Source organism: Neocloeon triangulifer, unplaced genomic scaffold (genome assembly GCF_031216515.1).
Source record: "Neocloeon triangulifer isolate White Clay Creek 2 clone unplaced genomic scaffold, ASM3121651v1 ptg000008l, whole genome shotgun sequence".
Taxonomy (NCBI): Eukaryota; Metazoa; Arthropoda; class Insecta; order Ephemeroptera; family Baetidae; genus Neocloeon; species Neocloeon triangulifer.
In genome coordinates this window covers 464,122-488,335 of record NW_026775550.1, presented here as the reverse complement: position 1 = coordinate 488,335, position 24,214 = coordinate 464,122, and the positions used below count along the sequence as shown (strand labels likewise).

The 24,214-nt window shown below is 33.6% G+C and overlaps 2 protein-coding genes across 3 annotated transcripts; one reads left to right on the top strand and one right to left on the bottom strand.

Moving 5' to 3' along the window:
* The first annotated feature begins 5,302 nt into the window (after window positions 1-5,302).
* LOC132194918 (serine proteinase stubble) lies at window positions 5,303-19,908 on the top strand. 2 transcript variants are annotated; one of them, XM_059616517.1, is made up of 8 exons: window positions 5,303-5,516; window positions 11,112-11,276; window positions 17,042-17,323; window positions 18,055-18,223; window positions 18,350-18,499; window positions 18,574-18,716; window positions 18,772-18,926; window positions 19,034-19,908. In XM_059616517.1, exons 2-8 carry the CDS (start codon window positions 11,132-11,134, stop codon window positions 19,220-19,222), a joined length of 1,233 nt encoding a protein of 410 aa, XP_059472500.1. In that variant the 5' UTR covers window positions 5,303-5,516; window positions 11,112-11,131; the 3' UTR covers window positions 19,223-19,908. The 2 variants fall into 2 exon arrangements, with proteins under 2 accessions (XP_059472500.1, XP_059472499.1); XM_059616516.1 differs by having other exon boundaries at window positions 5,304-5,516; window positions 11,109-11,276; window positions 19,034-19,907.
* On the bottom strand, window positions 19,740-23,032 carry LOC132194919 (uncharacterized). The gene is made up of 5 exons (XM_059616518.1): window positions 22,850-23,032; window positions 21,542-21,821; window positions 21,164-21,244; window positions 20,726-20,917; window positions 19,740-20,600 (listed from the first exon to the last, which is right to left on the bottom strand). The coding sequence occupies exons 1-5, from the start codon at window positions 22,931-22,933 to the stop codon at window positions 20,509-20,511; spliced, it is 729 nt and encodes a 242-aa protein (XP_059472501.1). The 5' UTR covers window positions 22,934-23,032; the 3' UTR covers window positions 19,740-20,508.
* Between the last annotated feature and the right edge of the window lie 1,182 nt (window positions 23,033-24,214).

Here is a 24,214-nt window from a genome sequence, read left to right as displayed (position 1 = left end):
CCTGAGAGACTCGCCCGCGCGTGAGTCATCAGTTTGATTTTATTGCCCACCAGAAAAAAAAATTCGGAGCGAGAATTTAATAATTTATACAATCATTTTGTCTTGCACACCATTATTTGTCCTGGATTTTCAGAGACGAAAAAAAGAATAATAAATGCGCGTTTTTTGCCTCGCACTCCATAATTTCAAATCATGCCAGACACAAACGCTTGAGGAAAAAAATCGTCCAATTCTAACTGTACGGATTCTTCAACAACTTCAAAATCTTAGACGAAATTAATTTAAATTAAACAAGATTTTAAAATGAGAAATTAGACGATTTAATAAGTATTTAAGTACTTCATTTTATATTAGTAAATTATCGATTTTGTGATTTGAAGTGACTGAAGTGATCATTTTTCATTTCGCAAAACACTTTGAACTAAAAAAGTGGAGCAGCTGGAAGGTTCGGAATGGGAGGTTTGACCTCTCGCGCCTCTGTAACGCGATGGGCAATGATTCACAAATATGCAAATCGGCCCCATTGTGTTTGTTTTCAAATTTTACTAGCAGAGACATCCAGCCTCACCACCACCCATCCATGTAACCCGATTTTCTCCTCTGTGATATTCAACATATTGAACAAAGAACCAAAAGAAGATAGAAATTTTTATTAACAGTAGTGAAATGATTTTTATTAATTTGCATTAGTCTATTATTATGTTGTTAAAAAAAATATAAAATTAATTATTAATTTTATTTAAATCATATAAACCAATACTTTTTTTTTATAATTTATATAAAATAAAGTTTTAAATTTTATTATTAATTTAACAAAGCAAAGAAAGCTTTTTGATGAAAATAGCCATGCAGGAATTCAATAATTAAAACAAAATTATAATAAAATCAATATTTGACCACACTTTACATCATCAAGGCTAGTCTTCATTTTAAAGAACATTAGGAGCACTTTCAAAATCACGTCTGTTAATGAATTTTGAGACATATATACAGTTATTTCTTCTAGCATTCGGAAATCGAAATAGATACCAATAGTAAAATAATGAATGCAAAAAAATAATAATAATAAAGTTAAAATGAAAATTTGGGCCAATTTTCAATTCTCATCAATGAAATATGAAATTTTTGTTAACATTTTGCAGCAAGGTAGTGAAATCAACACTGTATTTTTTAAGCAAAGCATTCATAATTACATGTTAGAGTATTTCACTTTTCCATTCAGACAAAAATTCATAATAACAATAATTAAAGTAAGTAAACATTAATTTGCAGTTCACTAATTATTATTTTTTGTTTTATTAGAACAAGAAACTGTTAAACGCGCGAGCCTTTGGAAAAGATTTCATGGCCCACTGAACTAGCAAATGAGCTTTTATTGTGAGATAAACACAGTCGTAAAGCCATTAATTATCGTCTCAATTAGAAGCATTCCCCTGTTTTTACGACGAAAACACATAAAGGAAGAGGAAGTCGTACCTCACCGCGAGTTTCTCGCGCGCCCGAAAATATAGGCGAGATCTTTTTGCGTAAAAAAAAAAACGCAAATAATTGCGGCACCGTTTGGATAATCTGCGTAATTGTACGTAATTGTTTTTATAATAAATTTAAGGACACGCAAGCAAGGTTCACGATCAATGAGCACGGCGGTGCACCTGCCTATTTTAGACAGACGTGTGTGCGTCCCAATGCAGAGAAAGGAAGCAGTGCGAACTCGCAAAGGCTCTTAACGGTAAAACACACACTCACTCACCGCCGCCGCCGCACCGCAAGTACATTCGATATATGCAAAATAATGCTCGGCTTATTCAAAATCCTGCTAGCTTATTCAAATTTACTAATCCCAGCTGGTTTTATTTTGCATAATTAATATATTTTTGTTGAAGAGTCACTTGAAGGGGGGAATCATGAGCTTAATGATGATAAATTAAAAATTCTTATTAATGAAAATCCAGTTAGCATTGACAATAATATGAAACTTAAATTACGTATTTAATAAACATCCTGAATTTGTTTTTTGGTCTTAATCAAATTAAACCATGACTGTAATTAATTTTTTCTCACGATGCGTGAGTGCGTGAGGTCTTGAGTGCTTGAGTGCGTGTATGGTCTTGAGTGCGTGAGTGCGTGAGGTCTTGAGTGCGTGAGTGCGTGTATGGTCTTGAGTGCGTGAGTGCTTGAGTGCTTGAGTGCGTGAGTGCGTATGGTCTTGAGTGCGTGAGTGCGTGAGTGCGTGAGTGCGTATGGTCTTGAGTGCGTGAGTGCTTGAGTGCGTGAGGTCTTGAGTGCGTGAGTGTGTATTGTCTTGAGTGCGTGAGTGCGTGAGTGCTTGAGTGCGTGAGTGCGTGAGTGCGTATGGTCTTGAGTGCGTGAGTGTGTATTGTCTTGAGTGCGTGAGTGCGTGAGTGCGTATGGTCTTGAGTGCTTGAGTGCGTGTATGGTCTTGAGTGCGTGAGTGCGTGAGGTCTTGAGTGCGTGAGTGCGTGTATGGTCTTGAGTGCGTGAGTGCTTGAGTGCGTGAGTGCGTATGGTCTTGAGTGCGTGAGTGCGTGAGTGCTTGAGTGCGTGAGTGCGTGAGTGCGTATGGTCTTGAGTGCGTGAGTGTGTATTGTCTTGAGTGCGTGAGTGCGTGAGTGCGTGAGTGCTTGAGTGCGTGAGTGCGTGAGTGCGTATGGTCTTGAGTGCGTGAGTGTGTATTGTCTTGAGTGCGTGAGTGCGTGAGTGCGTATGGTCTTGAGTGCGTGAGTGTGTATTGTCTTGAGTGCGTGAGTGCGTGAGTGCGTATGGTCTTGAGTGCGTGAGTGCGTGAGTGCTTGAGTGCGTGAGGTCTTGAGTGCGTGAGTGTGTATTGTCTTGAGTGCGTGAGTGCGTGAGTGCGTATGGTCTTGAGTGCTTGAGTGCGTGTATGGTCTTGAGTGCGTGAGTGCGCGAGGTCTTGAGTGCGTGAGTGCTTGAGTGCGTGAGTGCGTATGGTCTTGAGTGCGTGAGTGTGTATTGTCTTGAGTGCGTGAGTGCGTGAGTGCGTGAGTGCGTATGGTCTTGAGTGCGTGAGTGCGTGAGTGCTTGAGTGCTTGAGTGCGTGAGGTCTTGAGTGCGTGAGTGTGTATTGTCTTGAGTGCGTGAGTGCGTGAGTGCGTGAGTGCTTGAGTGCGTGAGTGCGTGAGTGCGTATGGTCTTGAGTGCGTGAGTGCGTATGGTCTTGAGTGCGTGAGTGCGTGAGTGCTTGAGTGCGTGAGGTCTTGAGTGCGTGAGTGTGTATTGTCTTGAGTGCTTGAGTGCGTGAGTGCGTGAGTGCGTATGGTCTTGAGTGCGTGAGTGTGTATTGTCTTGAGTGCGTGAGTGCGTGAGTGCGTGAGGTCTTGAGTGCGTGAGTGCGTATGGTCTTGAGTGCGTGAGTGTGTATTGTCTTGAGTGCGTGAGTGCGTATGGTCTTGAGTGCGTGAGTGTGTATTGTCTTGAGTGCGTGAGTGCGTGAGTGCGTATGGTCTTGAGTGCGTGAGTGTGTATTGTCTTGAGTGCGTGAGTGCGTGAGGTCTTGAGTGCGTGAGTGCGTATGGTCTTGAGTGCGTGAGTGTGTATTGTCTTGAGTGCGTGAGTGCGTGAGAGGCCTTGAGTGCGTGAGTGCGTGTATTTATGAAGGAATCTTCTATTTAAATTAATATGACTATTTTGCTACATCACTCCACTCAGACTACCTTGTAAAATAGCAGCGACTATAATTTTTAATTGAAATTTAAATTATTTAAGTTTTAAATAACTTATAATAAATACCCCAACGGCCCAAATCAAAATTTAGCGCTGAGATCGAGAGAGGAAATTTAAAAGTTTATTCTCAAATTCAATCAATTTTTCTCTTTAAAATGATTTTTAATGTTTTAACATGTTTGAAGATAAATAATTAAAATTATAAAAGTTTGTGAAAACATAGATTTTCGCATGGCCATAGAATTTCGAATGAAAATTGACGTTAAAAGAAAAGGAAGCATGAAACTAATGGAATTAATAAACAATGGTCAGACTTGTTGCCTAATAAACTAAAACTTTTTACCCACATTATAATTATCAGCTTCCCGCCCTTATATTGTTTGCTTGATAAAATCAAATGCTAGAAGCTGTTTTGGGGTACAAAGGAATCCGAGACCTATATTTCCGAAGAAGACCTTGGTTCATCTCGCTTGGAATGCGTCGTGCGTGGCATTTTGTGGAACAATAATGTCATGTCATGTATGATAATGAACCCTTTGAGCCCACCCTGCTGCGAGACGTTATTATCCTCAAACGACAAAAGAATACATAACTTCCAAAACATATTCCGTTTTTCTGATTTAAAAAAAAAACGGGATAAACAGAAATATAGGGAACGCATTTTAACATTTCTAACCAAGTCCTGAGTGACAAGGAGTTCAGAGATATTCAATTTTATTATTTTGAGTAATACCTTTGAGTGCAAACTTTAAAACGGTAGTAAAAAACCTATACAAAAAGGAACTTACAATTTTAAAAGGTTTTTAAATTAGGTAAAATATTTTAAAGTTTCAATATATAAATTTAACAAAGATTTTTGACATAAAAATCATTTTTTGAGATTAAATCTATTTCATTAGAATTAATATTAATAAAAACATATTATTCTGTTATTTCTCGGGCCTATTTTAAGAACATTTTATGAAAGTATCTGTTCTTCTATTAAAATGAGTGCATGCCGTCATAAATTGCTAAAGAATATTAATTTTAAAATATATTTTACCTTTCATTACTTTAGTTTACTTCTGGAAAACTTGTTCAAAAAAAGAGCTTTTGTCAATATTTCTTGGCTTTAAACGACTCAATATGGGACTTTTTCGTTTAAGATCTAAACTTGACATTTATGCTACTTTTTCAAAATAATTTACACCTCATGAATCGCCGCTGCAACCTACAGCAGGAAACATGTAGGCTTTTTTCTATAAAAATGCGAAAATCAAACTACAATTATAAATAAAAACCAACTTTTTTTCTGAAAATGAAAATAAATAAATTTATATTAAATCTGGCTTGCACAGAAACCCTGAAACACCGTGCAAATAAAACCTGGAAAGAAGAACCGTGCTCGACAATTAAGGGAATTAAGGCAATTAAGGTTCGATTAGGCGAAGAGTCGGGTTTGACGTCAGGTCGGTTGGGCAGGCAGGGAGGGATTTTAATAAAGCTCTTGGTGTATAATCGGAGGCAATGCCATGCGAGTTGAGAGCGGCGGCAAAATAATAATAATAATAATACAGGTGGGGACGGAGGCGGTTTTGGGTCAGTGAGTAGAAGTTTGTGGTGCTGCGAAGAGGCGAGCGCTCAGTCTCAGTAGTGCTCAGACTGCATCCAGAGCAACGGTGAATCTCTCGTGCTCGAGTGGCGCGCGGATGCCGCGGCGTCAGACCTACCTTTCGCAACGCGCCTTTCGCGGCTTCTTCGCTCCTCCGACACTTGGCCCTTTCCAGCCGCGAGGAATGAAATTCAGCACAAAAAACTCCGGCGCGGCTAACGAGGTATGCAAACGACACACAAATATTATTCGGACGAATTTCTTTTCATTTCTGTTGCGCGGCGTTTTGTTGCGGGAGTTCAAGTCTCCCGACCCACATGCGTCGAATTTTTGCACTCTCGCGTTTTTTGGGTTAATTATTGCACGACGTGGAAATTGCGTTTGAATAAATGAGGTTGTGAAGTTTGATGAAGAGAAAAATTTAATTTGGAAAAAATTTAAATAGCAGAAAAGGGCCAGAAATGAAAGAAAAATTTACAAGTTATTTTACTTCAATCCACGCTATAAAATTTAATTTATCTGTTTTCAAATTGCTTCTACTTTGAAATGTGGATCATGGAGATCATAGTATATAATTATACTTTTTATTTTATCTTTCAAATTAGCGTTTTCTACGTTCAGCAGTAAAAATATGATTTGAAGCGCAAAAATTAAATGCATTAATTTTATATCCTGTATTATTTGATGGATACAAAAAAAATTAAAAATTTGTTGCTTGCGAGCCACAAATTTTCATGACTGACCAGAAATTTTTCAATATGGATGATTTTATTTCAAAAATTGAATATTGGAAAAATTCAAAATTTAAAAAGAATAAATAATAATTTGAAATAACATTATTTTAATTTATTTTAAGTAAAATTGTTTTTTTTTTTAAATTAAAATTGTGGCAAAATTAATTTTTTTTAATTTAAAATTTCCCAGGCGGTAAAAATAGTTAAAATTATGTTAACTTGTATTAATTATTTACAAATTTTAAAAAAGTATAGAAAATTTTAACTAATTTTAAAGGTTTAAAATGATTAAATTTTGGAGAATTGGTTTTCCAGCGCAGGTCATCAACGGGAAATTTCTTTTTTGATTGCATTTGTGTCAATTATTTCTAACATATCATTTGTTATGTTTTGTGGAATCTTTTGAAGGATCAAAAATCAGATTAAAAACTTGTTCATTGAGAAATATTATAATAATTAGATCTGCTTTATTTGGATCATGATAATTAGTTTCCAGCAATTTTTCCTGCAAATTGTCCAAATAGACGCCCTCGCTAATTATCATCCTCATTATACATGTACCCAATTAAAAATTAAGAGAACATCTTCATTCCCACGGGTATGTGTCACTACTATTAGGAAACATTTCTAAACGCGTGTGTCCTCCAATCTCTCGATTCATACGCAATTTACAAAATAAAAACACAAGAAGAGAAATTAGCCGCGCATCGTCGCTCTCCTCCGCGTTGCAGCAAAAGTCGTGCTCCACATGCAAATTAGCCTACATATGAATGCTTACGAAATTCTTTTCGTTTCCTCTCCCGTGCAACACTTTGTTCTCCATTCGTTATTTTTCTCTTTCACAGAGACGCAAAATGAAGAAGACAAATTAACACACGCAAGCAATTAAAGTCGCGCGTCGTTTTTGGCGCAGAATATTCACCTGCGATTTGGAGCACTTTCGAGCGAGAGAGGAACTGGATCACTCGGAATGAATTGTCAAAAGCCGTCTTTGGTCGAGTTTCAAATTTATTACGATAATTCGGTGCGATTTCTTAGCGGGACTCTCTCGATTTCCTTCATTAATTTTTTCCTTCTCGCTCCTCGCCAAAAGAGGAGCCGAGAATTGAGAGATGCTATCTTAATGACTGGCTTGCTAATTAATTGGTTCTTCCGTTTAAAAAAGAGGCGGCTTGTTCAATACTTTCAAAGTGGTCTGAATTTTTAAAAAATATTTCCATAGGCACGTGTTATCATACAAAATGTTACGAAGGAATAATCATCCTTTCACGTTTCGTGGTTAAATTGCCAATTATACATTGTAAAGCTGATGAGGAAAATAAGGAAATGACTAGAGGGAAAATTGACTCAAAACCATAAATATTTGGAATTTTTTTAGCAATCAAAGGAATTAGAAAATTGATTAATACATGAAGTTTTATCTGCTTGAAAATATTTTCTGATATAGGAAATTAACAAAATGTTTGAATTTAATATTAATTTGAGTGGATCGAGTTTGGATTTATTCGTTGTTTTATTATTTTTGCTAAGCAGCACCAAAGCTCCAAAGTCACCTCAGTTTTCTTTACAGTTGGAGGAGCCCTTGTGGCAGAAAAATAATAAAATAAAAACAGTGCAAGCGGAAAACCAGTTTGCGTGGACAGGAGGAGTTTTTGTCTCTCTTGAAGAACAATCCTGTCCGCCGCGCATTATTTACTGTGTGTGTAATAAAGACCCGAGACCCACAACGGCCCATCAGCTGCTTTATACATTTCAGCGCGTTTTATATCATTTGCGTCTGTTTGTTTTTCTATCTGTTAGCATGTGTACATATTTTCCGTTCGCTTCTCCCACTCATCCGTGCAAAAAGTAGCGGTGCTGCTCTCGATATTATATTTTTCTTTGCCACTTATACGAACGTAGATAGATTTATAAAAAATATAATTCTCTCTCGTTGTTCTTTTATGCAGCACGATCGCAAAACGCTTTAAACTGGATACTTATCGATGCATGCGTGTACACACAGTTTTTATTTCGTATTTTAATTAACAGTAATTCACTCGCGCAAATAAGCGTAAAGTATAATAAAAGTGTATGTTGACGTTAAAAGTAAATTGCTACTAATTTAAAAATTAAAATTATTTAATTTAACTTTATATAAATTTTTTCTATTAAACTTTTTTGGTGTTTTTATAATAATTCAAAATTATATAATAAAATTAATTTGTTGCAATTTATTAAAAAATAATTTATGCTGCAAATACTGGTTATTGAATTATGTGGAAAAAGAATTTAATTTAAATGATTCTGCCTCAACCTGAACACTTATGGCTTTTTCTATTAGATTATGAAATCAATTTTGCTTCATCCACTTCTATGGTATCATATAATTATAGATATTCACACGTAAAAAAATTAATAAAAAATAAATTATAGCAGCACTGGATAAATGTGCTTGGCTCATGGTTTGGCTTTTGGCTGGCAATTTCTTTCAAATACATTATCTTGATTAAAAAAAAAGAAAAAATTGCGAAGGATAAATACAAAAGCAATAATAGATATATTATCCGTATTTTCAATAATTATATTGAAATGCAGAAAATATGATAATTAATCCTGGACGGAAATTAGACGGAAATAATCAATATTAATGTCTTTGTGGTCAAATTTATGTAAATTATTTTAAGAGCATCAAACTGGATAATAATTATTTATTTTACACTCACTAAATATTATATCGTTAAAAATTGCAAGAACATGCCGGAATCGATAATGGCAGTATAATTTTTAAAACTTAGATCTAAGTCCACTTATCATAAACTGGCATAAATTTATATTGAAATTAACATAATATAATATGAGAGATAATTAATGAAATAAATCAAGTAGACTGGTGAAGAGTATTTTTATAAGTGAAAAGTGCAAGATTATTATTATAAAGATTAAATTTTTGTTGTATAGAAAATCATAAAATTTATAAAATGTTAATTTTATTGGTAATCAGAATATTTAAATTTATTTCAATTATATTTTGAAATGTTCAAATTGATTCAAGTGAATTTTGGACGAAATAAAAATAATCATTCAATATAGTCAATAGAATCATACACTAGTGATTATTTTTTCCTTTAAGAAAGTTTGTTTTCTTTCGTTTCACTCTTAAATTGTAAATTCAGTCCTACTTTCTTTTAAGTGTACTGAAATTGCAGAAAATGTCACGGGAGAATAAAATCATTTGATAAAAGTTGGTACGCGGAATAAAATTACGATCTGCTCTTTCTTTCTTTTTCTCTCTCTCTCGCGCCGAGTCTCTCCCATTTCTACTTTTTGGACCGAAAAGATGGCATCGGTCATGCACTTTGAGCAAAGCCCAGTTCAAACTCACTCTCTGACGTGGAATGAGAAAAGCAAATAATATAATTCGCCGCAATCATCATCGCTTGATTCTGTAACTTGCCTTTCGTGACATGAATCTAGGACTTCTCTCCTCCAATGAGACTAAATTTAGGCGACTATTATGAAACTCTAAGGGATATAAATGTATGAAAATTCGTTGTGTGCAACGTGGAGTGAAATGTGTCAGACGCATCACGTGCTTTCGTTGAATTAAAATTTACATTTTTTTAGCATCTCATCACTTAATTCGTTCGAGTTCAATGCTAATTTTAATGTCGAGCTGTTTCATAATTTTATTTTGCAAACATAATTCCGGTGATTAAAAGATGATTTGAAGAAATTTTCATGAATTTAGTGTGGCAGATTTTTAGCAACATTTGTTTTTTACGGTAAATTAATATAATTTTTTTGTTACGAAGGAATTAATCTATTTGATTTATTTTTGGCATGGTCACAAGGAAATGATGCAACGCTTGTAAACGTGCATTTTAGGCAAATCTTTACCGTCGCTAAAACGAGAGCACACATAAAATTTTATTGCAAAGTAACGTTTTTCTGTAAAGAAAAGAGTGTTGCCAAGTAAAAAAATCTTTATAAAAAAGGCAAATCTTTCTTTCTCTTGTTTAATTTATAATCCTTAGTCAAACGCAAACATTTTTATGCATATTTGCAGATGCTTAGTGCAAATTATTTCTGCTAAAAGCGTCGATGACTTTTTTTTGCTCGCTCCATCAGCTGAGACGCGAGGGATCACGACCGTTTGCTCGCCAACCTGCCGACCTAGTTAGTCCCTCGCGCATTAGGCACCTGCTAAAAGCTCACTCACTCCAACACACAGAGATCACAAACAACATCACATCCTTCTTTCTGCAATCACGTTGCCACCTTCTGCCCACGCCTGCAATTCAATACGAAAGGAAATTTGAATATAAAATTCCGCCATTTCCTCATTTTGCCGATTTTCATTTACAAACAAGACGAATAATAAAAGAAAATGCAATATATTCATAGTTGTGGACATTTTGGAGAACTGTTTAAATTAAAAAAATTACAGTTTAATTCTAAAAAATATTTAAGAAAAATCGAAAAATCAATAAAAAGCCTGTTTTTTTAACCTTTTACCACATTTTGAGAACATTGCAATGTCTTCATTTCATTACAAAATTTTTTCTCTGTGGCTCAAATCTTGACAAACCTAAAAATTCAAATAAATCATAATGTAAAGAGTAAACTGAAATAATTATAAATTACAGAGAAAAAGAGATAAATTACTGGAAAAAAGTTGACTAACAATAAGTCAAAATTTCTGCTTGATGTAAAGATATTTTTGTTCAATTTTGACTTTTCCAAAGAAATCACATAAAAAAAAACGTGATTTACAAAATATTTGACATATTTATTTTAATAAATAATCATATTTTTCTCAAATTAAAGACAAATATTGTGCGCTCATAAAATTTGGTTGAAAATTTTAAGCCAATTTGTTTTCAATCGTTTGTAATCATTTTTCTGAAATATTTAACTAAAATGTTTCAGATCATTTACTTCAAGAACCTCAATTTAAGCAAAATTAAATTAAATTTGACACAATTAAATTAAAACTATAATAAAAAATAACTAATTATAATAAAATTACATCAAGATTTCTTTGTTTGAAAGTGAATAAATAAACATTTTTTTTTTTTTTTTTTTTTGTATATTTTTAGCAGTGCCTGCCGTGTTTGGCGATATGAGCCTGCCAGGTTTGGGGCAGCAAGGGGTGCTTTTCGTGCTTGTGGCTCTCGCGTCACTGGTGTCCGCCGCCGCCGCAGGGTCGAGCATCTTCTCGTCATCTTCAACGTCATCCTCCAGCCCGAGCAGCTCGTCCGTGTCCAGTGAGTAAACAGCTTAATGATCATAATTCGCTTGCTTCTGATAAAATACACATACACCTGTCCTTCTTAACATAACTGTGCTGCTCAAATGAGCACGCGTCGCTCCTCGACCGGCCGCCGGCTTTCGTCGCCGCCGCCGCCGAAATTATTTTAATCGTCATTATTTTTTTTTCCTTGTGCCGGAGACACCGCGAGTTTCTCTCATGCTATAATAATTCTTTGTGGTGCGATGTGAAAAGAACAAGTGTCGGTCGGTTGGATTGTGCAGCTTGAACGTGGGGCGACGTGTAATGATAATAACGGACAAGTTTTGTCTGCACTGACCCGTGAAGCCGCGAGATGCACCGGCAAGTCCAGCTGTCGTAGTTTAGAAAGGCGATAATGCGTTAAACGTGCTGTAAATACGTATGCAAATTAATCACAGACTCAGTTAATCTCTTCCTTAAATGGCACGAATTGAATATAATGATTTTAAAGGAAGTCAATTGTAATTTTATTATTCAATTAAATTCAAAATAAAATTTGAAATTAATTTTTTAACATATTAATGTAAATTGTGAATTTATAAATTGTTTTAAATAACCAATTAATTTTCACTTATTGAATTTAAGTATTCGAATTTCACAAAGGAGTTTGGGACATTGTAAGCAATTTTCCAAGGCTTTTCTGTTTAAATTTATAAAGTAGGCAACCTGCTGGTCATTTAATGAAATATTTAAACTTAAAATTTCATGGTTGAGGATTTTATGTAAATTAAAATAAATTAATCTTATTTTAGATTTTCTTTGATATATTTAGAAATGATTTTAATTTCTTTAATCTTTTCAAGAAATTAAAACCTCAAATTCAATTAAATGTTGTTTCATGATGGTATTAAGCGCGAACTTTGTTTAACAAGTTATAAGGATGTGCTTTTAGGCTCTCACTTATGACCCCGGAAATTGAGCAGACTCATATTTTCGGAAAGCTCGCATCTATTCGATATTTACAGAGTTAAGTCATGCAAAAAAAAACTCATTTTAGCACTGTGTGAGCAAAGTATAATAAAAATTAAAAAATTTGCTTTCCTTTTGTTTTATCACAAAAGGTTGCCTCTCAAAAAAATGTTATTTTAATGAGTTTGACGAAAACAGGTGTGAACACATTTTCTTTGGGGCTTCAGTTCAGAGAACTCGTAAAAATAATTCTGTTAGTTTGAGCTGTGAGAACCAGAGAAAAACTGTAATTTTTCTAATTTTTAATGCATGATTTAACTGTGACTGCTCGGTATCAAGAAAATACAGTTTGCGATTTTGTTGATTTCGATAATTTCCACTTTTCTTGAAATTCTGATTCCTCTACATTGGGTTTCTCACCAATTGGTCTCGCGTGTGATTTATGGTTGGCTGAACGCATCACCAAACGCACCAGAAAATCTAGATAAAGTCTTTTGGAGACGGATTAGGAAATTGAAACCGTTATTCACTGGCATCGACAACGATCAAAAACAAGAATTCCGACAATACTCCTGCCGTGATGAGCGCAAAAACGCTTGTTTTTGGGGGGAAAAGCCACCGCTGTGTTCGCTCCCAAAAAACAATTTCAATAAAAAAAAAAATACACAGAAGTTCTTGAATAATTAAATTGAGGTGGAATTCATGTTTTTCAAAAAGTGTCATTGAAAATTCATCTAATATTTACCTGCCAAAATCAATGGAAATAGAATAGAGGATTAATTTCTTTTAATTTTAACGGTAAAAAACGCAAGCTTTATATTTTAAAGATATTTTTTAAAAAAATTGGTACTATTTTTATCAAATTAACTAAATCCTGCAGAACAAGTAATTGTAAATATTTTTAATTGTAAAATTCAATAGAAAATTCAATTAAACACCCCTGGATGAAAAGCGGAGTTTAAAATCAACAAACATAAAAAAGTTTTAACTCTCTTCTTGTTGTTTTCCAGACGAGCATTTAACAAATTTGGCGCCCACCATAATAATCAATTGCGATAAAAGTGATTACAAATGACGATCGGAGCCTCCGTTTTTTTTTCTTCTTTTCGGCGTTGATGCGCGCCGAGGCGGCGTTCGATCTTTTTTTTATTTTCGGTGAAAACGAGGCAATGACCTTGAATCGGCTGCAAAAACGCGAGAGCGCCGACCGTCCGTGCATCCTTCATCGCGCGGCATAAAAAAAAAAAAAATGAGATTTTGATACAGCCGTGAGCAATGGAAAGTTTTATTATGTACCGTAATTTCGGTTTTTACGCTCACACACACACACACTCTCTGTCAGCGCGGCTCACACAAGACATCAAACCGCATCGCTTTTGTCATTTTCGGATCATTATTGAAAATTATCGAGGAAATTAGAACAAGCTCTTTTTGCCGCGTGCATTATTTTTGCCTGCTTATTAGGTCAATTGCTTCAGATAACGTTGATGTTTGTGATATTCTGACATAAACACCATTTTAATTAATGCAACCACTTTTTTTTAAATAATATTTTTAACTTTATTAATCATTTTATAACTTACTTGATTGAATTTTTTTTTAAATTGATTTATATTTAATATTTATCATTTATACATTTAATTTTTTGAATACAACTCTGTGCAGCAAATTGCTCATTAAATAATATAAATATCAAGTTTTTCAATTTACATTATGATTAAATTTGTAGGTAACCTTGATTTAATCAATGATTAATATAATCTCAATAGTTATTGTATCGTGGCCATTGATAACATAACGCTATATTTATTATTTAAATTGATCATGATAAAATTAGTAAAAGTGTAGAATATTTTGCACTTTGTTGTGAATAAATAGATGATAAAATTGATAAATTAAATAACAAATGTTTTCATGCTACCCTTAAAATTCATAGCAGGGATTTCAGAAAAAAAGTTTATAGTGCGACAATTTTTTTTTTGCAATCTATTGCTGACAGGAGATGTGCGCCAAAATTTATAAAAATAAACTTTCACATATTTTTTTAATAACAAAATTTTGTTGTTTTTATTCCGAATTTTATTGACGTGTTCTTCAAACAAAAAAACTTGTTATTGAATGAAACAAAAAACTAATGTTATAATTAAATTTTTTTTACAAACAATCCAAACTTAAGATAAGGTTCAAATTCATTGACCATAGAATCAATTATTTAGGGCTTTCGCAATCAAAATATGTAAATTACAGTAATGTTGAAAAAAGAGCACGTCTTCTTAAATTAAATTAAAATGCAAGGAATAGCGCGCACTACTGGGTTAAGTTCCGGCTGGCCCTCTCGATATATTGGGCAACAAGACCTAAATTCGTACGTCTCCCTCCTAATGGGCAGCCTACACAGCAATTGCAGCATGTAAAACATCGAGACGCGCTGCTATAAATCCAACGGTCCAGCCGAAAGATAAAGCGAAAGAAAGAGAGAGAGAGAGGAGCTGAGAGAGAAAGATGCAGTGCTACGATTACAAAATAATGAGCCGCGCGAGAGGAGAGAAGAGGAAAATGGGCTCATCTGTTATTTTTTGTCAGGGCTGAATTCGCCACAGTCGGATGTGGCACAAAAGCCAGCCTTAGGCAAGGTCGGCCCTCCTCTCCTTGCGATCACGAAGTTCAAAGCCACGTGAAGGACGATAAAAATAAGGCCTCTCCGGCGAGAGAGTCTCGAGCGCAACAATGGACCCCGAAGAAATATAAATAAAAAGAAAGAAAGCGCCTCTCTTTTGCCGCGAAAAACTACAGTTCCTCCTCGTGAGCTCATCTCTCGTTCTTGGTGCTACCGCGCTTGCTTTTACCGTACCTGCTAAGACACTGAGCTATGATTGATAGGCGCGCGGAGGAGTAACTAACACTCATCCTTAAGGCCTAGCCTCATTTCAATCAAATGAAATTCCGTGATCGGAATTTCGCTAGGAAAAGAAAGAGGTTTTGTTTAGTATTGAAACAGAGTAAGTTTATTTTTTCCTAATTCAATTTCGGCTCTTGAAATTCAAAATTCAATTATTGTCATCAGACCTTATTGTTAGTGGAACCGTGGAACGTGCAAATCTTTTAAATTTCAGAATTTTCTTTCAGGACATTTTTTTTATGCACTTCAGGGTTATGAGACTTCTGAAATACCTTATTTTATAGGACTAATTCTGTTATCATATTTTAGGACATTTTCAGACATTTTGAGGCACAACCTTTTTTATTTTTTACTTAAAAATATAGCTTATTTTCTTCTTAACAACCACCATGAAATCTCAAATTTTTCTTTATAGTTGCACTGCATAATTGAAACTAATTAATTACTAATTTGAATAACTATTTTGGGTCAGTTTGGCATAAAATTAATATAACGTAAAACATTAACATTACTGTAGGACACCGTTCTTCAGTAAAAAAAACTTAAATCTTTTGTAATTATCTATCATATATTTTGTAATAAAATAATCTCCAAATGAAGCCACAAAATCGTTGAAAATTACTTTACAGTTAAATTGCACAGACTCCCTATGATTTAAAAAATCTCCTATGTACCTATTGTTTTTTTAGATTAATTAAAATCTTTTCTCTCTTTTCTTTTTCAATTTATTACAATTATATAAAATTTTACTCACAATCTAGAATTAGACCGATTTGATTATAATTTATAAATATTTTTTTATATCAAAATCTCATCATCAAATTCAAGCTTTTTTTCACTTTAAAAAATCGCCTAATTTTCTCCAGTGTTATAATTATAATGTATTGTCAAAAACTGTGACCACTCGTGCAATCAGCGGGCGATCCCCTGCGATGAAATTCTGAGACGTGCAAATCGTTCCATCTTCGCGCAGCAGGTGTTTTTTCCCTTTTCACTCGGTCCGCACTTCCAACTTATACGGACTTCTTATTTTACAACCGCTTTATTATCACCGATAATTTTACTACTTCTCGAAAATTGGAGACGAGTTTTTATGCGGTGTGCGCGGCTATAAAAATTAGCATTATCGTCGTAAACGTCTCTTTCTCTCTCTTGCGCCGTGTGCCGTTTTTCCTAAATTTGGGCCACCAACAATAAACGCGTGAATCATCTTACAAATCGGCACACACAGGGCATCTGATTGCGTTCTTGGAAAAGAAATCGAGATAGAAATTATTAGCGTAAACGCAATCATCTCTGGGCACTCGTCATAAAAAAAAAACGTTCATAGTCGATCATTGATCCTGTTGACCTTGAAAAATATATATTAAATTAATTGACAATAGAGAAAACTAAAATGAAGAAGTGTTAATTTGAAAATAAAATAAATAAAAAATCCATTTATTTTACGATAAAGGGATTTAAGATTTTATTATGATTTAAAAATGATAAAATACTCCGGCCATGTGAAAATTTCAAGATTTGACAATTTAAAAGTTCCAGTTAGAAAGTTCTTCAAACATGAGACTTCCAATTTGAATAAGGTGGACAAATTTTATGATTTACTATTCATAATACAGAAAATTTAATTTATTCATTTATTTAATAAATTTTAATTTTTTTTTTGCAACTGTTATCATTAATCATCGATTGCCTTGTCATTGTTAAAATCAAATTTCCTACATTAATTGTAGTGAACAAATAAGGTCAATACACATTGAAAAATTTTGATATCAGAAAAACTAAAAAAGAAATAATATGATAACTTAAAGATTTTTATTCAATTGAACATTAACTTTTCTTTCAATTGAAAATAATACTTATTTCTTTTGTTCACTGAACTTCCTTGAGCTAATAATTTATTTATCAATCAATATGTTTGAACTGTTCAGGTGGTCGCGTGCTGGTGTCCTTGCTGGGATATCCGAGCTCGTGCGTCTACAACGGAGGTTTGCACGCGTGCACCTTCAGCCTCGCGTGCTGGCTGGTTGGCGGCCAGTTCCAGCGGGGGTGCGGAGGCCCCGGCTGGCTGGTCACTTGCTGTGTCCCGGCGCGCATTTCCGTCCGCACTGACGTGCCAGGCCCGCCCGTCTACAATGAGGTCGCCCTCAGGAACAACCCTTACCGCAGAGAGCACGACGAGTCCAACGAACTCACGCCCATTCGGAAAATCGGTGAGTGAAAAAAAAGAGTGTTCACCAGGATTTATAACTCGGAAAACAAATTTAAAGTTGCGCGTCTCAATTGCTGTTATGCAGTTTGAAACTAAAGGAGCGAAATTTCATGTGGGCATTCATGTCACGTTGAATAATTATTTCTAGTTAAAAAAAAATCAATTTTAAGTTGGATCCTCAGGCTGAGTAGAAAAAAATCACTACTAAGCGATCGTTCAGTGATAATTATAATATAAATCGTATTTATAGAAAAAACAATTAAGTTTTTTATAAAGTAAATGAAATTCTAAAACCAAAGTTTTGATATTTGTTTATAATCCTCAATGTTATCAATTATAAATATATTTATTATAAAATTATTATTATTAAATATTATTTATAAAAATAATATAAAACATCAACAGAAATGTAATAATATTAATTAATATTTTAATAATGGAATTGCATTTAATTTATGTGTTTTAAAGATTTATTTAATGATAAGCTATTTTTTTTATATATTTTGATTCGCTTACAAACATTGGTTTCAGGTTTCATATTTCCAATCTCATGTAATATGTTTCCTTTTTAATTTTTAAACAATTTTAAAATGAAAACTTATGATGAATTATAAATTTAAAACAAAAAACGTCCAATCTGTGCAAGTTAATTAAAAGCGTCAAAAGTAACTATAATAGATTAGATAAAATATTTTTCTAAATAACTGAAAATTTAAATTTTATTGATTCTAGAATGTGGCGTTCCGCAAATCCAAGAGTTCCGCAAAAGAATAATCGGCGGCGACGAAGCCTATTTTGGCGAGTTTCCGTGGCAGGCGCACATAAGGATATCTGGCTACCAATGCGGCGGCGTTTTAGTCAGCAGACAATTCATCGCCACGGCTGCTCACTGCATTCACAGGTATTATTAATTTCACGATCAGTTTGAAATTTATTTAATTTTTATTACTCTCCAATTTTTTTCAATTTAGTGGTGTCTTTTGTACAAAAATTATTAATAATTTATATTAATTTTTGTTTTTATCAGGGCCCGTTTAAAAGACATTACAATTTACCTGGGCGAATATGACACCCAGGACACTGGCAGGTATGAGGAGCCTCTGCCGTCAGAGTTGCACAAGGTTGCACAGAAAATTGTGCACCCCAAGTTCCAATACAGGGTGGCCCAACCGGACAGGTAAAAATTACTTAAATTTCACTATTTCAAATATTGACTGATTTATAAATAACATTACTTAATTTTTTGGTCAGGTACGACTTGGCTCTGCTGAGGTTGGCGCGACCTGTTTACTTTAAGGAAAACATTCTGCCCATCTGCCTGCCCAGAGAGGAAACTTCCTTCCAGGGGCAGACGGGGGTTGTTGCAGGGTGGGGGAAAACGGACACTTCCTATGGTAAATTTTTATATTTTATTTAATACAAAAAAAATTTATTAAAAACATCAAACAGGGAAAACTGGTACAAATATTCTTCAAAAAGCGACCGTTCCAATTCTTCGGGATGATGAATGTCTGATGTGGCACAAACAAAAAAACATCAGACTGGAGCTTTTCTCAGAAATGTTCTGCGCTGGACACAGAGATGGACACATGGACGCCTGCTTGGTTAGTAAAAAAATTTAATAACTTGAAGAAATTTAAATTTGAATCGGTCAATTATTTTTAAAGATCGAAGAATAAACAAATTAATCTTAATTTGTTAATGTTTCCAGGGAGATTCTGGTGGACCTTTGATTGTGAACTACAATGGTCGATGGACCTTGGCTGGCATCACATCTGCAGGGTTTGGCTGTGCAGTGGACCACCAGCCCGGAATCTACCACAAAGTTGCTGTTACGTCCCGCTGGATTGTAAAGACAATTGCGAACTTCTCGAGACTTGCCGAATATCAGCGCGACTAGAATTGCATTTACTTAATTTTTTCTGATTCGAAAGATTCTGAGAGAGAAAAATACCATGTCAGTGCCATTGACTTTTAGAGAGAAGAACAAAAACTTGGACAAGTACCATCGTTTCGACTTTACCACCCTTTGCCATAGTTTAGTATGAAATATTTGTTTTCCTTTTATATCAAACGCCAATTTCTCCACTTATTCGTGTAATTTAAAATTGACCGACAGAATTAATTAAGAAGTTGTGTAAACTAAAAATTGACTCACGGAAAATTCATGCACAAAATCAAAAAGATCGATGATATTATTTTTAAGAATAATTTGTGTACAGTTTGAGAAATTCATTTAATTATTAGGATATGTGTAACGAAAAGTTCTGCATCAAGACAATAATTTATTTTTAACTTAGATAAAATCATAGATCTCATGATTCAGTAAAAATCTTTGTAATGTTATTGCGGAAAGTACTAGAGAGACCATTGATTTTTATGCATTTCATCGTAAAATTTTATTTATATTGTGGAACTACATCACTAATGTTGTTAATAAATTAGACAGAAATCATAAATTTTCAACGCGCAGACTTTCAATTATTCCTGTATTAGGTACACCCGCCATGCAGCCGTGCTGCGCAGGTTGCAGAACTAGAAAGGCTGTAAAACCAAATCTTCAACAAGACATTAATATTAGAAAAATTGAAACATTGCCCAGCTAAATTTTATTATCATACCTTTTTTATGTTATATTGGCTGAAAGAGGAAAAGATAATGTAGACAAAACTTTTTCTTCTGTGAAATAAGAAAATTCATAATTTTTATTTAGTTTAAACTTTCAATGCAAATAAAAAATCCAATGCTTTATTGCTCCTCCTTGAAAAAGAACCTTACTAGTAGGAATTCCTATTGTTCATTATTTGGTATGTTGTGAAACAGATTGCTATTATTTCTTAATATTTTTAGGTCTATGTTCCACAAATTAGAAAAATGATCATATTTTAAATATTTACAGTACAAAGATGATCAGTTTGATTCACATGGAGCTGATAAAGAATAACAATCGATAAAATTTATGATAAAAAACAAAAACAAATTATGCCTCAAATAATTGATCTCAAAACTCAATAAAATATGCATCTCATTTACTTAAATTTTGCACTTAATTGATCATTAAACGTTTTTAAATCATACAAATTTTTATTCAGGACAAATACAAAATTTCAACCTCCTCCCTGGTAAAAAGTTACACAAATTATCTTTAATTTAATGTAAAAAATCTGTTTCTTTCCCATTCTTTTCCTAGATGGACTTACTCAAAATTCGCAAAGGGCCAGCGTTTTTGGTGTCCCCTTCCGCCTCTTCATCAGACACAGTGCTCTTGTGGTCTTCAACTAAAATTATTCATTATTAAAATATTATCATGTGTAAATAAAGAAAAATCTATTACATATTCAATTTTTGACACACAAAATCCCTCTTAAAGAAAATAGCTAAAATTAAAAAATATAATAATTACCAGTGAAAGATTCAGCATTGGAGTGATCAGCCAGATTTTGCTCAAAAATTTGGAACGCGCCAGAAACGTTTTGAAAATTAGTGCTGCTTCCAGACTCGAAACCGACACTTTCATCAGAGGTGATTTGGTATTGCGACTCGCCAGCTTCGCCCGTGGTTGTATCAGTAGAGTTGGAGGCAGCACTACCCTCTCCTGAATTTAAAAATAAAAAAAAAAAATCGATCAACCACTTCATGTCTCATTGTATACATGGTTTTGAGAAAAAACAAAAATGTATGATTATGGCGCTTTTCAGATGTCAAACACAAAAAATGTAGATACGTCTCTTATTTTATTTGATACAAAAATTATTTTGCTTGCTTAATACGGTTTTTTAAGTTCTGTTACGGAAATAGAATGCAATATTATTTAAACTTAAAACTAAATCATCATTTTTACCTATGACACTATCAAAGTCGGACAAGATTAGCTCCATTGTGCTGGTGGACGTAACAACCTCCGACATATCGTCAAGATTTTCTAATGAGAAAAATAAAACTTGATGTAATTTACATCACGAGTTGGGAAAAAAATATTTTTAATAAAAAACAATTTATCTCTTCAATTTGCCTTTTTAGAAAATTGTAATTGATAAAATATATGTTTTTTAAATTAGTTTCATTGAGAGATATTTAAAAAATTGATGAATGATTATTTCAATATTCAGCAGGCTTGATGTATTTTTAAAATTGGTACCGATTGTGAATAGAATTTGAATGGTGCAAGAGGTAAATTGTCAACATCAGCAATTTGATTTAAATATTAAATTAAATCTACCTCCTCCTTTGGCAGTTTCCTGAATCAATTTTTCCTCAACAACTGCACCAGCCTCCTCGTCCACAGCATGGATGTTCTCAACTGGTCCAGCATTCATGGGGGTTGTTGTATCAGTATTATTTTGTATTTTCTCGAGCTGCAGAGGAGCAAGACTTGCCGCTGGATCAGCAATTTGAGCTTTCCTGGCCATGCTTTTTGGCACCTTCACCGACTGCAAGGGGCCGGCAAAGATGAGGGGAATAAGCCGGGCCATGCTTCGAGTTATCATCGTTCTCGGAGGCTGCGTCAAGAAAGTAAAATTAATACAACAATTTATAGCTGAATTCAATTATTTGCTTGTTCGTCAGAATTTGAGAACTGAATTTAGTGTCAAATAATTTATTTGTTAGTCAAGGTTTTTCTTGGTGATCGAATTAAAAAACAATTAAGTATTATTGCTATTGATGTTTATTTGTACAAATTAATGCTTTAAATAAACGCCAATAATTATAAAGGTTATCTTTTTCAATTTAAAATACAGTAGACAAAAGTCAAAGGAATTCTTCTTCCAATTTAATTTTTAATTTTTTTTTTCTTATTTTCCGATTATCAATTCAAAAACTAACATTACATGTTATTTTAAAAAGCTAATAATTTTACAGATCCCAAATGAATATTCAAAATCTTTCTAGCGAATGGTGAAAAATTGTATAGCAAAATAAACAAGAAAAATACAAATATTATGAGTTGGTGAGAATTTTAATCTTTTAGGGCTTCGCGAAAATATTGTTGATTTAATTTTTTTTATCAAGAACTCCTTGAATAGGTTTCTAATGTGTTGAGCTCTTGAATATAATTTTTTTATTTTTGTGTGAAATCATAAAGTTAGCCGTGACGAATTCTAAGATGAAGCGGCTGTTGGCGAATTTACAGCGAGGTTGGGATTCTTGAGGCGTTTGGGTAGTGCAAGACTAAGAATTCTCTGCAGAATCGGAGCAAAAATTCGTCAGAAAGTCATTTTTACCACTACATAAAGTCACTTTATCGCTATATTTGACTGAGGATAGCGCAGGATCGGCGCGAATTGCTGCTGCTTGAACAATGAATAAAAACAAAATAGTTGCAGAGAATTTCGTCTGTGAATTCAGCGGCAAGAAAAAACATTCGTAAATGTGAAATAAATTTAATTACTTTTCTGTAAATTTAAACAAATTTTGGTAAAATTCGGATTTCTCTCTTATACCATAACGGTTAAATTGTATGTTGACGAAAGTTTTATGTAGTTACACTAAATAATATTTAGAGGTAAAAGAATATTATTTTACGTACCCTTTCGATGACTTTTTTCACTTTGTTTGATTTCCTGGGAGGCCTGTCTGATCCTCTTGGTGGAGGGCCGCTGATTTTTGTCATCTTCAAGCGTGCGTGTGATTAATTTACCCCTTGCAAAGACTGAGTGAGATGCGTGGTGCGTGGTGCACGCTGAGATTCAAAGAAAGAGAACACAACTTTACTGCTCTTGTGCGGTGCTGCTATCAGCACCTTTTTCAATTCGGGCTACGGCCAATCGCGCGCTCCATTCAAAAAATGTATTTTGTTATACGAAAAATATTAGCCATGATTGAATAGTTTTTGTGTACTTATAATTTTTTTTAAATCTTCAACAATTTTTTTATTATATTGTTTTTATTATTTATTACTAAATTAGTAATTTAATTTGATATTTTATAAAAAAAATAAATAAAAAATATTTATTAAATTACATTTTTTATAAAATTATTTGTTTATTACAATTTGGAAAACTACTGATTCTTGTCTAATATTGAATGTATATTTGCTAATAGAATTATTTCAATTATTGTATATTATATTACATTACGATCTTCATCTGGTAATATTTGCATTCATTTGCAAAACGATCACGTTAATCTCTTTTCAGTATGTATTTTCATTGTGAGACTTCTATGAATTTTTATTGCATTTATTTGTAATTGAAAAAATTTTGAAACAAACCTCAATGGTAATCAAATTAAGTATGTACAACAATTATATTGTATAGTTTTGTGCATAAAAAATCTCTGACTATCGTTAAATAACTCGATTAATGCTCAATCAAAGCACAATTTTACTTATTTACCATAATTAATTATTTAAAAAGATCAAAACAATGAAATTTTTCAATATGAGCTTGGTTCGAAGAAATACAACAATGAGTATTTATACCTGAAATATAATGTTTTTTTTTTAATTTTCTTATTCCCTTAATAAAAAAACACACACTAATTATCCAATTTGGTAACTAATTTCGGTATCATATTATTTAAAAAATAAATCAAATAACAACAGCACATTGAAAAACTCAATGCCGCCTATGCGGCCTATGGTTATTTATTTTCTCCTTCATAGATCTCGCCAGTGCACGAAACTTCTTATTTGACAAACGACTTCATAGCTTATAAATTTTATGGGCGCTTTTCTAAAACCGAGAGTGACACTGCCAATGGCAGAGGAGAAATCGAAATTTTGTGTGTGCCCAGTGGTCGTTTACACTTTCATCGGAAGGTCAAGGCCAGGTCGGGTACAGACACAAGAAAGAAGATGAGGAATGAAGAAGAAAAGTGTGTCGCGGTTCCGTTATGCTGCAAGCATTCAAACTTTGCATGCGTAATTGTTCAACACTTCAGTAGTCATTTA